Source organism: Lycorma delicatula, chromosome 5 (assembly GCF_047948215.1).
Source record: "Lycorma delicatula isolate Av1 chromosome 5, ASM4794821v1, whole genome shotgun sequence".
Classification (NCBI taxonomy): domain Eukaryota; kingdom Metazoa; phylum Arthropoda; class Insecta; order Hemiptera; family Fulgoridae; genus Lycorma; species Lycorma delicatula.
The window spans coordinates 71,159,758-71,178,230 of NC_134459.1; the positions used below are offsets into that span (position 1 = coordinate 71,159,758).

The 18,473-nt window shown below is 29.9% G+C and overlaps 1 protein-coding gene across 2 annotated transcripts in view; it reads right to left on the minus strand.

The window, feature by feature from the left end:
• The window catches only part of LOC142324450 (Fanconi anemia group A protein homolog), a 57,469-nt gene that overhangs the window by 32,671 nt on the left and 6,325 nt on the right, over nt 1-18,473 (minus strand). For both annotated transcript variants that reach the window (XM_075365280.1, XM_075365279.1), the window contains exons 4-9: nt 17,856-17,932; nt 16,857-17,034; nt 13,084-13,231; nt 6,745-6,836; nt 3,823-3,970; nt 2,485-2,729 (exon numbers count right to left, since the gene is read on the minus strand). In XM_075365280.1, coding sequence (XP_075221395.1) covers nt 2,485-2,729; nt 3,823-3,970; nt 6,745-6,836; nt 13,084-13,231; nt 16,857-17,034; nt 17,856-17,932 — 888 coding nt within the window. The remainder of the gene's footprint in view (nt 1-2,484; nt 2,730-3,822; nt 3,971-6,744; nt 6,837-13,083; nt 13,232-16,856; nt 17,035-17,855; nt 17,933-18,473) is intronic.

An 18,473-nucleotide genomic window follows, 5' to 3' on the forward strand; every position in this document is an offset into this window, starting at 1 on the left:
TCATCACATATGTTTTATACTACGGATATGGCACAGACTAGGATGAATTCTTTATTACACATATACTATGGACAACTGATATTTCATACTTGAATCATAAAAAAACATATTTCAGATCAAACATTTAAAATCTGATAAAGAAAAAAAGAAATAATAACTGATAATATCACATGGCATCAGGGATTATATTAAGAGTCAGGGGTCTCTGAATAAATGTTTGAGTCATTCATAAACTATACGAATTCTTATGTACAATTTTCTTTCAACAGCTTGGTGAATAAGATTATTTACAACCAAAACTAGCCAATTTTAAAATGGGAGGTGCAAAATTAATATCAAGATTAATATTAAAGGTTACTCATTCTTATTCTTATATGCTTTACACAAATAGATAAATATAAATTTATAAGATAGACAGATCCAACGAGAATAAACTATTTCAAGATCTAACTGAATCAGTGTTTACACACAGCAACAATCTCAAACTGCAGTCTGCCAATTCATATACTAGCTATTACTTTTAGAGTATCTGGATCTCTGTTGTTCCCATTTTACCAAATCAACAATTTTATTTTAAAATTAAAAAAATGTGTTTAATAATCAAACACTAACATTATATATTAAGTACATATTTTAAATTACTTTTAAAATTTCAATATTAAAAAAAAAATAATAGGTTGTAAGTCTAAGAATATAATAGTTATTATTTTTACAAATAAACATACATAAATATACAGAGTGGTGCACAAAATAATTCAACACTTGTTCTGGTAATTGTTAGGTTAATGTTGACAGAAGTGACAGCCGTTCATGAATATTAGTTTCTTCTCTTTCCGAGTGCATTGCTTGTATATTGTTCCAAGATGGCTGACAAAGGAAGACTGACCTGTTTAACAATGTGTAAAGGCTGTGTTGTTTTTTTAATGAAAGAAAAGTGTGGTGCTTATACAAAGATGGTTTTGTGCACATTTTCTAACTCGGTGATTGTTCTCATGTAAAACAATACATAGACTGCAAAAAATTTATTAGAGATGGTTCAGTGTTTGAGAGTAAGTGCAAACGGCCTGCCGATGTTTGTTTTTCAGAGAATGTCAAAGCTGTAAGAGCAGCATTGCTGAGGGGCCTGGGCAAATCAACAAAAAAAAGCAGCTGCACAACTTGGGATTTCTAGGCAATCTGTGCAGTGAATTTTAAAAACTGATTTTCTGTTGTATTCGTACTAAATAACAGTGTTGCCTAAATTAACGGTTGACAACAAACATCAAAGAACAAATCAAGTATGTGTATTCGCTGAACGGGCTGTGAACTGAGACCTAATGAGGCAGATTTTCACCTAGATGGGGGTTAATAAACAAAATGTGTTTTTGGGCTTCTGAAAGTCTACATGTGCTTCATGAAAAGGTGCACCATTATGGTATGGGCCTCTAACCTCAAGTAACGGGGTAATAGGACCATTCTTTTTCAAACAGACACTGAACGTTACCTAAACATGTTGCATAATAATTTTGTTCCTGAGCTTCTTGCAAAAGGGTTTCAATTAGAAAACGAGTGGTTCATGCAGGATGGAACCAGACTGCACAACTTTTAATGCAATGTTATTTCAAACCGATTTCCTAATCGTTTTGTGTGTGGACAGAACTGGCCCATGAACAGTCCTGATTTGAATCCGTGTGGTTATTTTTTTGGGGATTTATAAAGGAAAAGGTTTTTCCTAAATATCCTCATAAAAGTGATGCAATTGCGAGTGCTGATCATCAAGGCATACAATGAGATAATCGAGGATATGTGTTGTCGAGTTATTGCTGAAGAGGAGTTCATGTTGAAGAAGTTGCTAAACATGATGGTGATCATATTGAACATGTGATAAGCAGAACATAATCTCCAGGTAAACATGTTGTACTTTACTGCGATTCAAATAAATATTTTTTTTTTGTCTTCAGTCATTTGACTGGTTTGATGCAGCTCTCCAAGATTCCCTATCTAGTGCTAGTCATTTCATTTCAGTATACCCTCTACATCCTACATCCCTAACAATTTGTTTTACATATTCAAAACGTGGCCTGCCTACACAATTTTTTCCTTCTACCTGTCCTTCCAATATTAAAGCGACTATTCCAGGATGCCTTAGTATGTGGCCTATAAGTCTGTCTCTTCTTTTAACTATATTTTTCCAAATGCTTCTTTTTTAAATAATATTTTTTAACAAAGCCAATTGTTGGATCATTTCGGGCGCCACCCTGTACAAAACTCTCCGATAGGTATGCAAATGTAAATAAGAATTTACCACTTTGAGAAATTACAATAGCAAAATCAACCTCTGTAACTTTAATAGATAGATAAACTAGCTTAACTAACTAACAGTTGGTAAGGGACCATTTTTATATATGATTTCAACCATTTGAGCTTCTTGCTAAAATACATACTGAAGCACGTCTGAGTAATAACAATGAAAATAAAATAAAACCCCACTAAAAATATACATACCTTATTAATATGTATCTTTAGATACAAACTTGGCTCATGGGGTACCATCTCTGATAAGAAATCAAAAACAAATTTAAATTCATGAGAAGCATCCAGATGAACATCTAATGAACCGTACCACGAAGCATATGAAATGAATGGTGGAACTGATTCAGCAAAACAATGCCTTATAAGTAAGATTACAATCCCCAAACTATGTTTTGATCTCTTTACAACTGCTTCTTTAAACCACTGATCAGATGTCTCTGAAACAAAATTATAATAATTTTTTTTTTTAAATAATGTTTTTTAAAAGTCTTAATCTTTTAAATCTAAATAGTTCATGTAAACCTCGTTTTAAGTGGTTAGTAACTTAATTCATTCACTGAAATGTTTTAAAAAGTTATGACCAAACAATTAATCAGACAAAATTTGTAGGTTGAAATTATTCATAATTCAAACCCCAAATATACAGTAGTCAATTTTTATTATTAAAATTTTTTTCTTTTCAGATAAGAAAAATTGTAAATTTATGCATCTTAAAATATCAAAACAAAAAATATAAATAAAAAAAATTAAAACAATATTAATTATTTCTAAATAATATGAAATAATAAAGAAATGCATTTCTTCAGATTTAATTACATTCTTCAAAACTGAGTTTCTTTTTCCTCTGCAAAATTAAGTAATGAAAGATGTCTTCATGATTATTACTATTATTATTCATGTCTTAATGGTGATTTAATAGTTCTTCAATTTATTATCTTTTTTATTCCTATCAGTAAATGTTTTGGTTTACATCAATTTGTGATAAATGAATCTCAATTTGGACTGATTCTTTCAGTAAAAGAGTAGTTAATGGCTTCACCCACAAAATTTTCTGAATTAAAACCCAACATCATCTTTTAATTCCTGGAACTTAAATAACTACATTTTCATATTACACAGACTATTTCAGCTACTATACTAAAATAAAACTTAATTTCATAGTTTTAGGTCATGTGATGTGACAAAATTGACAGCCACTATAAAAAATAAAAAGCATTTCTTGTCAGGCTTAAGAAGGAAAGTGAAGAATAAAATGCCTTTCTTAATGTACTCCGTACATGACATGTCAAGCCCATCCAAATGGAGATGACAATCATTCCTACAAGTAATAATTCCAAAAATTCCACAGAGTTCATCATAGGGGGTGTCAGTATAATGAACATTAGTATAGCCATAAAAAAGTACATCAGATAGAGTAATGACAAAATGATGTATTCCTTCCTGCGAAAAACTATATAATATTAACTGGTAGGGGGTAAGTAGTATAAACATCTAAACCAAATATGTTACAAAAATTATTATAAAACCTACTTTTTATAACAAGTCCTGCATCTGGATTAGTAATAATTAGTGTAGATACTGTGATGAGAAACCACTTTAAATTTAAATCACGATTATCATCCACCAGCAAACTTTGAAATAATTTAAATACATCTTCAACAGATAAACAATCCAGCAACTGTAATCATTAAATAAAACTTACTCATCAATAATTAAAAATAAATAAATTTTCAAGATGATACCATCTTGCAACCTTTAAAAGCTGTAATTGATGATTAGGAATTTTCTTCAGCATTCTTCACATGTATTCATACTCTTAGCTTGCACAATACACAATTACATTAAGAAAAATATTGTTATGTAAAATAAAAAAATTATAGGGTGTTTTTGTTTATCAGAGAGAATACTATGCACAATTTCTTTTGTGTTCACCCTCCATACACACAAGATCTAATAAAATTCTAAAATGTAATACAAAAGGTAGTTCTCTCCAGAATCCTCAAGCAATACATTTTGATCATTGGTAGAACTTTCAGGCATTAAACTGGGTGCCCAAATGTTAAATGTTAACCACTGTCAACCGAGTGCAATCATTTTTAAATCATAGGAACATGTCTGGAAAACTAAAACATTATCAGCAGTTTACACATATCTCACAGTTTCTGCTAATTTAAAACAAAACTTTTCAGGAATGAGTCACCTAGCCTAAAACAAATGTAATTTATAGCCAAAAAAGGTAATTCATGTAGATGCAGATTTTAAATTGCCTGTGAACATTTATCATTCTAACTTTTAGGTGGTGTTACCATGGAAGTGATAATGAGGTTATAGAAATATTCACTGAGTAGCTAACAAAACTAGCAGTGGATTATGATGAACTGAAAACCAATTATATAAAGTAATGTTTAAATTTATTACAGCCAAGTGTTCTTTAATATCTGGATGATTCTCATAATACTTTTTTGTAAAAGCAATACTGAAAAATATATATATATATATATATATATATATATATTGTCACATGTTTGTGGCTTGATCAGGATATAGAGAGATTAACAATTGAAAATGTTTATGTAATTACAAGTTATTAGTTTAAGAACATAAATAAGATATGACACATCAACAACAGTAATAATAATAATATTAAAAAACAATAATCAACAAATAAGAATGATAGTAATCACAACCACAACAATAATAAAAGCCAATAATAATAAATAATGATTACATACAAAACAGCATTTAAAGTAATCATCAAGATTTCTTTGCAGGTAGTTAAATATTGAAATCCAAAATTCAGTCCCATTGACAAAATACATTATCATGTCTTCCCACAATAAAAGAAGTCTACAAAGCACTGGGTGAGATGAAGAATTGCAAAGCAGCAGGAGAAGATCAGACTTTTGTAGAGATCTGGAAACATGCAGGAAGATCAGCAAAAATTGCTCTTCATCAACAGCTTGTCAATATCTGGATCAAAGAACTACCAGAACATTGGATGACAGTCCTCATCCAACTGGTACACAAAAAAGGGGACAAAACAGACCCTAATAATTACAGGGAAATCTCATTCCTACAAACATACAAAATTCTTTCAAGAATCAACCTCAAGAGGATTGGTTTGCAACTCGAGAAAGTAGTAGGAGCATACCAGGGAGATTTCAGATGCTGGAGGAGCTGTCCAGACCAGATCATGAGTCTCAAGCTAATAATGGATTACAACAGGAAAAGAAACAGAGACATGGTGATAATATTAGTAGCTTTCAAGAAAGCTTATGACAGCATCCACAGAGAATTCCTACTAAAAATTCTAGGACACCTTGGACTACATACCAAATTAATAAACATGATAAAACTGATCTTCACAAACACTAAGTCAAAGATAAAATTCAGAGGCAAGCTCTTGGTAACATTTGAGATTAAAACAGGACTGCACCAAGAGAATGGGCCCTCACCACTATTATTCAACTGTGCTCTACAAATGGTAATGAAGGAATGGCTCAAAAAATGCTCTCCAAAAGTAAAAATAGGCCGAAAAATTTAAACAAACTGTCTTAGTTTCGCTGACAACTTGGCACTGCTAGCAAACAACATCGACGAAACTAAATCACAGTTATCAGAACTTCAAAACATTGTACATAAAGTTGGCTTCAAAATATCATTCAAAAAGACAGAAATTATACCCCCAAAACTAACACAATTAAAAGAAGTAAATGTAAACGGCAATAAAATCAAAATAGTAAACCAATTTAAATACTTTGGAGAAATAATTATAAACAACCCAAACAAAAAAATCTCAATCCAATTAAGAAAAAACTAACTAAAGCTTAAAAATTAATCTGATACACATACAATAAAAAATGCCTATCAATAAATGCAAAAGTAAAACACTACAACACAGTTATAAAACCAGAAGCCACTTATGTAGCAGAAACACTCTTCCACCTGAATGAACAATCAAAGACAAACAGACTCCAGAAAATTGGCAGAACCTACATCAATAAAAAGTACCGGAAAGATGAGACTAGGATTCTCTGGACATATCATGAGGATGCAAGATGCAAGACTTCTGAAGCAGCTGGTACAGTACAATCTTGACTTGAAAAACACCAAGACAGGATGCAGATGGATAAAAAAAATAAGAGGATCTGAAGGAAATTGGCCTTACACCAGAAGACATCACAGATAAAATAAAATTAAACAAGATTATCAAGAACAAAAATACTTGTTTCACAACTTGGACATTTTCAAACGTGGAAAGGTTACAAAGGTTGTAACATATGAAAATGTACATGTAATGTACTGGGAGGACTGCAAGGCCCAAATAGTCCCATCAAAGAGACTTGGATAATGGCCTGACTAAAGTGATCCTATGTGGTCATAAAAGATAATAATAATGTATTTTATTTTATATATAAATAATGTTTTAATAAATTAATGTTTTATTCATACCTGTTTTATGAATTCAATAATATGTTGTGGTGTTTTAAGATAAGACCAACTAGAGTGTTTATTAATAGCATCAGTAACAGTTGGCAACAATTCTGTAAAAATATCATTTAAAATTTACATATCTTACATATATTGTATATATTATGTACATATTTAGTTATCATGATAGTATGAACCAAGAATGTTGTTATAAGCAAAAAAGCAATATTTCAGTACTTTAGATAAAACTAAAACGTCATATTTGACGTTAAAAGATAAAAAGGACTTAAAACTATAGCAAGGTTCTTTTGAGTAACAAATAGACAGGATATATTTCTATTATAGGGTGATTCCTGTGCAGAGCTATAGCTGGATCATCTGTCCTAGCAAAGGATCAAGCCAAAAGATACTGTGTACTGAGCCTTACTGATGGAGCAGATAAGATGGCTAACCTTTTTGTTATGGTGCCTATTCAGTACAGAAGTACATGAAAAGCTAGATGGTTGGAGAACAGGATAATTAACTTATCTGAAGATCCCACAGAAGATCAGATTTATGGGGTTAATGAGGAAATACACTACAAAGTAATAAATATTTTAGCTAGATATATTGCAAATTATCAAATAAAATATTTTTAAAATTTATACTCAGTAAAATGAACAATGTTGTTATAACAAGATAAGAATATCACAGTTTTGAATAATTTACAATCCAGTATCTGAGGTAGTATAATGAATCCTTATTTAACCCTACTAGCAGTAAATTTAAGTATTTTATTCTTATTAAAACTGGAGGTTGTTGAAGGACAAACCTCTTCAATACAGAATACACTGTTCAATTAATTCATTAAATAATCATCAGATTCACAGTCTGTTGCTTCAATGGACACATTCTGTTGAGCAAGTCTCGATGTAAATCTTTATGGTCAGCATATTGACTGCAGTAAATTTTATGGGCTAAAACTTGTCAAACAGAATCTAAACTAATGTTTTCATAAAAAACATTGTAAATATTTTTGAAATAGCCCTAATATAATTCATGTTTATATCAATCAACTTTTAAAGATGCCTTATCAAAATAGCCATCATGATTGTTTCTTCAAACCTCTGTACGTTGCCAAGTAGATCTCCAAATGCAGCTGTAGTTGTTCCTTTGGTTTCTTCTCTATTAATTTTCCTTTAAATATATCTATTAAAAATTGATATCATAACACATTACCAATCAGTTTTGCCTTTCTTTGCCCAATGAAGTTTAAAAGTAATCTGTTTTCATTCATTTCCTCTAGAACTTATTCGCTAATATTTTGATCCATCCAGCTTGTCCTCATTACAACTGAAAAGCATACCAGATTTGCATTTCAATTGCCTTAAGCCTCTTTCTTTTCACTTTCCTGAGTCTGTCTCACATCTGTTCATTAACTATCTACACATGTTTTAGCAACTCTTTCCTGTTCTCCAAACTTATATGATTATTTATTAATAAACTCTTTTTATTTTGCTATAAAACAAGCTTTTTTATCTAGAGCTATTCTTTTCGTTTCTAGTATTATGTTAATTTATTTTTTCAAAGGTTGCAATATTATTACTATATCATCAATAAAGAAGATATTATAAATATATCTTCCAATAATTTTAATCCTTTTGGTATTTTCTTTCCTTTTGGAACCTGAAAGTATCTTTCCTGCTTCATAATATTAAATTATTAGTTTTAAATTTAAAGAACCAGTCTTCGGTTGTTTCTTCCAAATTCTTCAGTATTTCTATGGGTGTGTTGAACGTCCCTGTTTCTTTATTTATTGTCTCAAAATTCTTAGAGCACTGTCAAATTCTTCTTGAGATATTGAAGAACTTAACATGTCTTTGTCTATATCATTTCATCAATGTAACCATGAATATTCTGCATGTCTTTTTCATTGTAGAATTCTTTCACCTACTTTTTTTCAAAAAGTATTATTTCATTTTTATCCCTAAAATCACATTTGGTCTAGTGTTTGCTTTAATTTGCAGCCATTTAATTGTCATGTCTGCTTTACCTAATTTTAATCTAGCTAGATCTTCCTCACTTTTGTTTCATCAATTTTGATTTTTTCATATGGTATTTGCAAGTAATTAGGCTCTTTATCATTCTAAGTCATTCCTCCTCATTTATATTTCTGTCAACAAAATAAAGTATTTCTTTGGTCATTCACAATTTTTATGGCTCTAGTTTTCTTTTACCTAGGATTTCTTGGGGGACTGAAGTTATTCTTTCTTTTATTTATTCCCAACATTCTTTTTCATTGATTAGTTTATCCACTGCTTCTTATGTTCTTTTCTCTGCCTCATATTGCACGTCACCATATCTAGGACATGATTGCTGTCTACATCAAACCCAGGATATAAATAATTAGATCTGATTTGGTTCCTGAATCTATTTTTAACTAGAATGTAATCTACTTGGAGGATTCTAATACCGCCGGTCCGCTCCATGTTTTTTGGGGACCAAAAAAACATATATTGGTAATTATCATTTCATATTGATCAGAAAATTGAAGTACTGTTTCTTCCTTGGGATTTATTTTTACCATACTAAATTTACCCATCAATTACTTTCCTGTCTAGATAGTGTTATAGCACAGCTGTAGCTGTAGAAGGAAAAATATTGTAATTGGTCCAATTTGGGCATGCACAGTTTTCACCGGATCTTGACATTTTGACACCAAAGGAACTCAAAAATCCAGATGGAAATTTTCCAGATGTTCATATGAACACATGTATGTGTGTGTGTGTGTGTGTGTTCGGTGTTGCACTCTAAATTACCTTATATCTCCAGAATTACTGGACTGATTTTGACCAAACATGATCAGATTACTTCTATATATGGGCCAATGCTGGCATTAAATTTTCAACTTAAAAGATCAAGGGGATAAGGCTGTGGACAAGTTCACCCTCAATATCTTGAGATTTTGCCTAATTAAGGTCATATTTTTCTTAGGAACTTTTGTTAACAATTAAAAAGTAACAATATTTGCAAAAAAAAAGATTTTTGCAAAATTTTATGCTCATTCAAAAAACTGGTCTATACTACTGGCTAAGTGGGCATACTGTGTCATTAGTACCCAAAAAGGACTGTGATAAAAAAAAAGTACCAAAAAGTACTGTGTCACCAAAAGGAGTGCTAGTGTTGCAGTCTGCTATCTTGGAATTTCCCTTTTTCCCTTAGGGAAATCCCCTTTTCCCTCGTACTCTTGGACCAGGAAATTTGAAATTCCACAGGGCTGCCAATCAAATTATTTTTACACTTTAAATATTAATTATTCATTTTACTTAATATTTCAAAGGTTGTTAGCACTGACATACAGCTGTTGTATCATCTACTATGTGGTGATGTCACAGGCGAGTGGTAGAATTAAATAAATGGATATTTAACGTGTAAAAACGTAACTCAGTCTGGCTGGGTTTTGAACTCAATCGCCCGATTGACTCAGTACCTGGCGCATTAAGCCTCGTGGCTACACCAGTCTGTCAACTTTACAAGCAAAATTTGTTCTCTAAGTAAGTAAGTAAGTAACTAAGTAAGTAATGAAATTACATTAGTTTAGTTAGTGCTGACCGTCGTCACTAGTACTGCTACACTCACGCAAATTAAATATGGTATGTACGTGCCCTTTAGTGAATTAAATAAATGAAAAAATATTACATTTAAATAAAATGATAAATATTTTTAATTAAGTTGTGTTTATAAGCCGTGCATCAGAAACAATCCACAGCTGTAGGACTTTTAAAGTCCTACAACTGTGTTGTCAGTTTTTTTATTGTTTTATTGTTATTACCAACTAATGCACTGAAATCACCTAGTACATCATTTTATCTTTTCATTAACTTTATTAAGTTGACAGTCATTAATTTCTTCTATTTCCTCACAGGTGCTGTTTGTTGTTGGCAGAAAACCACTGTGACACATAAGTCAACCAGGTGGGCTTTGAGTTTAATTATATTCTTTCACTATAGTGAAAATATCATTCTTCCATTTTCCTCTTACAATAATGCTTCACAATTTTCTTCTAATTTAGTATCTGCTTTTTGAATAAATCTCAAATTGTATAATATGAAATCCCTATTGACTGTCCATCTTTGTAAACAAACACTTAGGTGTCTATTTCTGTTTCTTCACTGCGATCTTAACCTCTTCCAGCTTCCCAATTTTCAATAAAATTAAAAAATAATTTTCAACAAAACTTCAATCTTTTCTTGTTTACAGTCTAATTCAAGAATTTTCCTAACATCCAACAGTAGGAATTGAAGCTACGGAATATTTTGTGATGAGTGTAATCAAATTTACTTGGGATATCCTGGTATCATTAATGCAGTGTTATCCTGTTCTTCCCTGCATCATTATATCGGTAACCATCACTGCAGCTGAAGGATCATCTACCTTTAGGGGCAATTTCTTCTCCTCAGGGCAAAAGGGTGGTCTTATTTCATAACTCATTTTTAATTTGCCCTATTAAAAGGCTGTTAAAATTTGGTATGGGGAAACTCTTTATACTGGGAACCATTTAGTTGCCATAGCCTTATCAGAGATAACAGGATGCACAACATTACTACATTTAGCAACAACTCATGACGGTGTGTTTGGAAACTATATGGGAAACTATGAAAGCATTACCATATCATACACTCCATTTTTTATTCATCAACATAAACTAAGTATAGGTATCTACTGAAAACCATACACAAAATTAATCAAGACACCTTTACAAACTATAAACAGCAATTCAGCTTAGTCTGATTAAGAGTTAAACTATTTAATGATAATGATGAATCAAATGAAAAATTTAATAAAATATAAACAAAAATGGATATAATTTAAAGATATAAATAATTAATACATATAAAGTTAAAAATATGAATAAAATAAAAATAAAAGTTAAAAATATGAGCATTAAAATACCAATTAAAAAAATGCTGTAAGGCATTCTTTCTCAAAGAGGGCGATAACGCCCCTTTGTGGGTGCTGGAGGCTTTCGGGGGGGGGGGGGGGGGGTTAGCTCATAGAAAATTGGAGGCGTTCAGGTGGTCTATAAAGGTAATGATGGCTGATTAAAAAAAAGGAAAAATTATGTTTTCCTGATATTTCAAACCAAAATATAAAGTAAAATGTAAGTTTCAACTCAGAAATAGGATATGCCACATTTAAAAACAAAACTGTGATTGCTGTTTTTAAGAGCACATCTTAAAAACAACAACTGAAATTATTATTTTTAACAGATTGTAAGTTTAAAAATTCTGGGGTGCTAGAAAATTTTTGATTAACAATGTGAGTGGTGGGCAAAAAGGTTTGAGAATCAATGCCACAAGGCAATAATAAAATAGAAACTGAAAAAAAGTTTCAGGAATATATACAGGCATATAAATAAAACAGACAAAAATCTAATTATGTGATCAAATTAGAGAAAATAAATACACATATTCAAGGTAGAAAAACTGTAAATCAGTAGAAACAAATTTTAATCTCTTTCATTTGAAAAACTGATAAAAATGTAATGAACAAATAAAATTTGGAAATTTGATGACTGCATTGGGAAAATAATACATTTTATTTAATTTATTAGAAAGTATATAAGTATTTAGAAACATACTAAATATAGTACCAAAACTATCTAGCTATCTGACTTAAACAGCAGTAGAACAGTAGATTAGTTTTATTTTCAATCACTATCAAGATAATAGTTTTAAACATCTTACACATGACATTACATTCTTATTGATGCAAAAATTATTTTATTATTTGATCATTGACTATTATGAACTTACAATTTTAATTTAAAGTTAATTATAATTACACATAGAAAGTTTATACACATGATTATTAAATTAACAACTTCAATAAAATCCTGATGATGGAGAAGTGACTCCAAAAGTGCTAGGACACATACAATGAAAATTGTTAGTAAGTGTAAATATTAATTTATACAAATAGTTTTATTTTGTTGACTGAGATTATAAACATGTATATCTATACTTTTAATTTTGAAATTAATTATCCACTTTCAACATATAAATAAAAAAAAAAAAAACTTTAATGATGATATCTCTTGAAAGCACTTATGAACATAGGTGATGAAAATGAATTTTTAATAAAATATTTACGCTCTGCTGCTAACTATTTAATATTTATTTACATTCAAAGAGCAAGATTTCGTGGTAAAACAAAACCCAGTTTGATATTTTTTTTTCTTTTTTTGGAGACCAAAAATAAACATTTTTCATTTTATTTATATTTATTCTATTGTTTCCAAGTCTGTAAACTCACATAAAAATACGAATATTAGATATTAATACAACTAACAGTAGTGACTATACACTATCATAAACATACCAGTATGATTAATATGTAATAACACATTCCGTAACATTTGTTTAACAAATAATATCAATGGTTTTGACAATAGACCACATTCTTTTGTTAGCTTCAATATTAAATCAGTTTCACGACCATTCAGATTGCTTAATACTCTGCTAATATACTGTAACAAAAAATATATGATAATTCCACAGATAATAATAATTCTCATAAATTAATTTAAGTTAATATATAATGTTAATAAATTGATATATATGATAATTAAGTTTTCATGATAATTTAAAAAATGGAGTTACTCGGATGCTGAACTGAGTAGGCTACTTACATTGTAATCTCTTATTTTCATTTAGAAATAGTATATGTAAATAAATAATTTAATTAACAAAATTATAAAATGATCAACCACTTGCCATGTTAAATTATTTTATTGCTAGCCATAGGAAAAAACCACAACAATGGAAAATGTGAATAAAACTCAAACAACTCATGGATGCAGCAAACAATTTTTGTGAAATAGAAGTCATATAAATCTTTGAATACAACAATAAATACTTTTCTCTAAATGAGGAGTAGAACATCTTAAAAAAAAAGTTACAAAACTTGAAAAATCTTCTGCAAAGATCAAATTTAATTTTATATAATGCAAAACAAAATAAAAGTAAGAAGTGGAAAAATAATAAAAAAACTCTTCTTGTTTAAAATTTAAATATTTTTATTTGAAAACATTAAGAGTGATATTAAAATTGACATTAATTAATGACAAAGAAAGACCAAACTGAGTATAAAGTAATCTGCAACATGACACAACAGTGGTAAGTTTTGTTAATATTAGTATTAAAATCTCCAGTTATTAAAAACATATTAAATATGATGTATTGGAGAGTTTCTCAATCAATTTATACAATTAGCCCAGAAAAATTACAACCATAATTATTGGAAGCTATGAAATTGGGATGTTATGCTGTTTTAAGATTTAGTTAACTTAAAATCAATGGCTACTTCACCTTGAAAGACCTTCAAGAGTTACAGTCAGCATTGAAGAGATCAGTTATTGCTATCATCCCAGTAAGCAATAAAATCATGAACAAGAGCAAAACAGAGAACAGGGATCTGGAAAAGAATGAAAAAAGTGTTCTTCAAAGGATTAAACAAATTGCAATAATAGCAATTTGGGCAGATTGCACAAAAGGCTTACTACAAATGTTTCATCCTAAAGTAAGCTGGTAAATACAACTAATTGGACACTTGTAGGAAAGGGGAGTGTAAGTAAGATTCTCAATATTAACTTTGGTAAAAGTGGGGTTGTAAAGAGATAAAAATATACTGTAAATCAACAGCTAACATCATATATGATAATTTTTAAGTAATAATTTCTGAAATTAACATGATATTACAATTTTTTTATACAGATGTAGAAAAGAAACAAGATACTTGACAGATGTGGCATTATTGGAATTAATGAAACTTGGGAGGGAAGTAAATAGTAAGTACTCAGGATGTTTAAAATACAACATTGTAGAAAAGGAAGAAGTTAAAAAAAGTAGAAAATAAGGTAGAGCTAGAGAGAGACTAGTTCTGTTAACAAAGATAATGTTTGGGCAAAATTCAGGTTACTATTTAATTTCAAGTTACTATTCTTATTAGCTAAAATAAAAAAATGGTAACTTAATTATTCAGATATAGTAATATTTATTTAGTTTGGAACTGATTTGTTTTAAACCCTATAACATCTCACAATTGGTTGTTTCAATTACAGTACATCTTGAAAATAATGAGTTGGTAAATTCTATCCCGGTGATAAGCAGGGATTTCAACAAAAGTCAGATATTTATTTCAATAAAGATTATAATGAAATAAATTTAGCATATAAAATTTAAAAAAAAGACATCTTTATTCTGATCAGTACATAAAAGTACATTATATATATATCAGGTCAATATAAGATAAATTATAAATATAGAAACAAATTATAAGATAAAAAATAGATGAATTTACAAACCATATTAATTATTTATATACAAAAACATGAAGTAATTTTAAGATAAAAACATTTAATATAAAATAATTACTACAAATTAATTCAAATTTCAGAAGCCACTATTCACATGACAAGATTTAGTCTTAGCAACCTGTTATATCGTGGAAAGGGACTTTGTGGCTACTCTGTGTATATGTTATTATGTATGAATCTGCATGATGTAATGATTTATTTACTTGTACCTGTTATGGCAGAAAAACAACAGCATTCACTGTTTCTTATTTACATTATCGTATATACACTCTACTTCATCATCATCATCATCATCATCAGCATGGGCACATATAGGCACATAGACATTAATAATTGTTATTGGTTTAGGTTTTGATTTTATCCTTATTACAATGATTTTATTGCTATGCATTTTGAAATACTCTACTGTCTTCCCTATCTTCTTGTTCATTACGAAACCTACTCCTGCCTGCCCTTTATTTGAAGCTGAGTTAATTATTCTAAAATCACCTGACCAAAAGTCCTTTTCCTCTTCCCACGAACCTCGCTAATTCCTATTACATTTACATTTATCCTATCCATTTCCCTCTTTAAATTTTCTAACCGACCAATCTTTTTTAGAATTCTAACATTCCACACTTCGAGTCATAGAATGTTATTTTTTAATTTTCTGACCCCTTCCTTAGTAGTCCTCACCCGGAGATCTGAACGGGGGACTAGTTTATCTCTGGAATATTTTACTAAGGAAGGCGCCTACATCTTTGTTATATGAAAATACAGAGCTACATTTTCTTGGAAAAAAGCAGCTGTAGTTTTCCATTGCTTTCAGCTGCGCAATACTCAGAAGATTGAGTGATGTTGATATGGCTGTTTAAGTCGTTCTGACCTACACTCTTAACAACTACTGAAAGAGCTGCTGCCCTCTTTCAGGAATCATTCCTTAGTCTGGCTCTCAAGAGATATCTGTCCAATACGGTTGCACCTTTGGTCCAGCTACTCTGTATCATTGAGCACTCAAGTCTCCTCACCATCATGATTATGATTCAAAGAGGGAGTTAATTATTTCAATGTTAAATCAAATACTTGTTAACGCAACTTGTTTTATTTGATTTTTTTTTAATTTTGATTGTATATTCTTTTAAAATATTTAATTATTTAGTTTTGTAATATTAAAAATTTTGTTTCGTTTAAAACTTTTTTAAAATCTGGCACATTTAGATGTTTTTTTAATGAAATTCAAAATTCTTAGTTTGTATTTAGTTTCTGTGGATGTTGTTCATATCATTTTACTCAGAATCTAATTCTCTACAAGTTTTGTTTAAAACTTATGTTTATTACCCATTTAACACAGTTATTTTACGCCAAACATGAAAAGAGTTTTTTGATCCCAATCTTTGTTTTTACCCCAGGTTTCTCAAGAACTATTAAAAATACAGTTCTGGGACCTATTTTTTTTTTCAATTTCTTACATGAGATTTCATATAAAACTACAAAATGTATCCCTTAATTTGGGCCCTAAGGATTACTGTTTGGTTTAAATTCTTCCAAAGGGCCAGAAATAAGGACAAAATCTAACCAGTGGACACTTGCTAACATAACATTTCTGAACATATGGTTGTGTGAACTTTCTTCTTTATTTTCACCACAGAACATGTCCTGAAAGTTTATTACATTCTTCATGAATAATTCTATATTTATACCAAAATTATTTTATAAGAGAAATATATGTAAGAATTATGCATCAAAGGAATTATTTATCAATTCTAGAAAACATGCACTTCAATATTTCTTAACTGACCATTTTTTGAAATACTGAATGGAATTTTTCTGACGGACATCCTAACACTGGATCATGTAAATGCGCTGATACAAAAGTTGGCCTTAAAAGTACTATTACAGCACTCTTATTCATTGCACCTTCTGAAAACAATGTATCAATCAATTCCTCTGCTAACTCAGAAATAAAATTTGGTCGCCTGTCAACAGACAAAAAAAGTATGTCAATGAACAAACAAAATTAGTTTTTGGTTCAATTTCTTTTTTCTTCCTTTAATGCTTAAATTTTTGACTGGGAGTTCTTAAAAAGAAACTTTGTCCTTACTGATCAAATGTACACTGTTAACTGGAAATCAAAACCAGGAATCTTTCCAGTTTAGAATCCACAACTGTAATTTTAAAGTAATGGTAGAACATTAATAATAGGACCATATAAGCTATATTTTCAAAAGAAATAAAATCTTACAACTTTTTTTCCCGAATGTCTCTGAAAGAAATTATAACCTAAATTCTTGTGATAGTCAACTTGGATGATTATTCAGTACATGTGGAAAATCACTATGCACTTGAATTTACAGACTAATAGATTAATAAAAAAGACTAGGAAGTTAATAGATTAATTACATTTATTAACAGAAGAGCTCATAAAATATGATTTAATCTTCTTGTATGGATGAATAGACCAGGACACAACAATAATTTTGTTTGAACATTCTTAATCAGTTGCGATAGTCACCCTTTGATTTGTCAATCGCATAGAAAGTAATGTGGTAAGCTCAAATCATTAAGCACTAAAGCTTTTAGGAATGATTTAGTCTTTAAAAACTATACAAGAATGTTTATCCTATCAGGTGTGATGATAGGGCATCATTTTTTTGTAACAAAATTCTCCACTTCTATAAATTCAATAAAAACATTACAGAAAAGTCAGCGTAAAATAAAAATCTCAATTAAATCTCTTTTTATCATATAAAACCAATATATAGTTTGGAAAGAATTATTAAAAGTGAAAGTAACTTACAAAGCTAAGTAGACAGGAAAATGAAACAAATCCTGAACTTCTAAACCCCAAAGTAATGGTACTGGTAAACATTCTTTCTAAAAGCAGAAAAAAAATTAATTCATAACCTTATAAATATGTAGTTTTAATTACAAAATGGTCATAAACATTTAATAATTAAAAAGAAAAAAACTATACATATCAATATAACTGAACTACATTTCTAACATGAATCCCATCTGCAATGGTAGCACACGGGGGGGTTATCAATTTACTGATGAGAAAGGCTCAAATACAAACAAAAATTTCACAACTTTCTCAATATAATCTCTTATCATTGTAATGCACGTTTTCTACTTCTCAGAATGTTTCTTGATTTTAGAAGAGAAGAATTTATTGCATGTTGATCTTTCCTTGCTCACTATCAATGGTTCCTCATTCGAATTTAATTATTGTTTCTTAAAAATTAGTTATGTGAATCAAAAGGTAGGATAACAAACCACACAAACTTTTACACAACTCGTACAGTTTAAGCGACAGTATACAGGCATGTAGAGTACTGGAAGACTGAAACAGAAAACTGAGCATCTCTCCTCTTGCAACAATTTGCAAGCTTCACTTGATCTTTTAAAATCATTG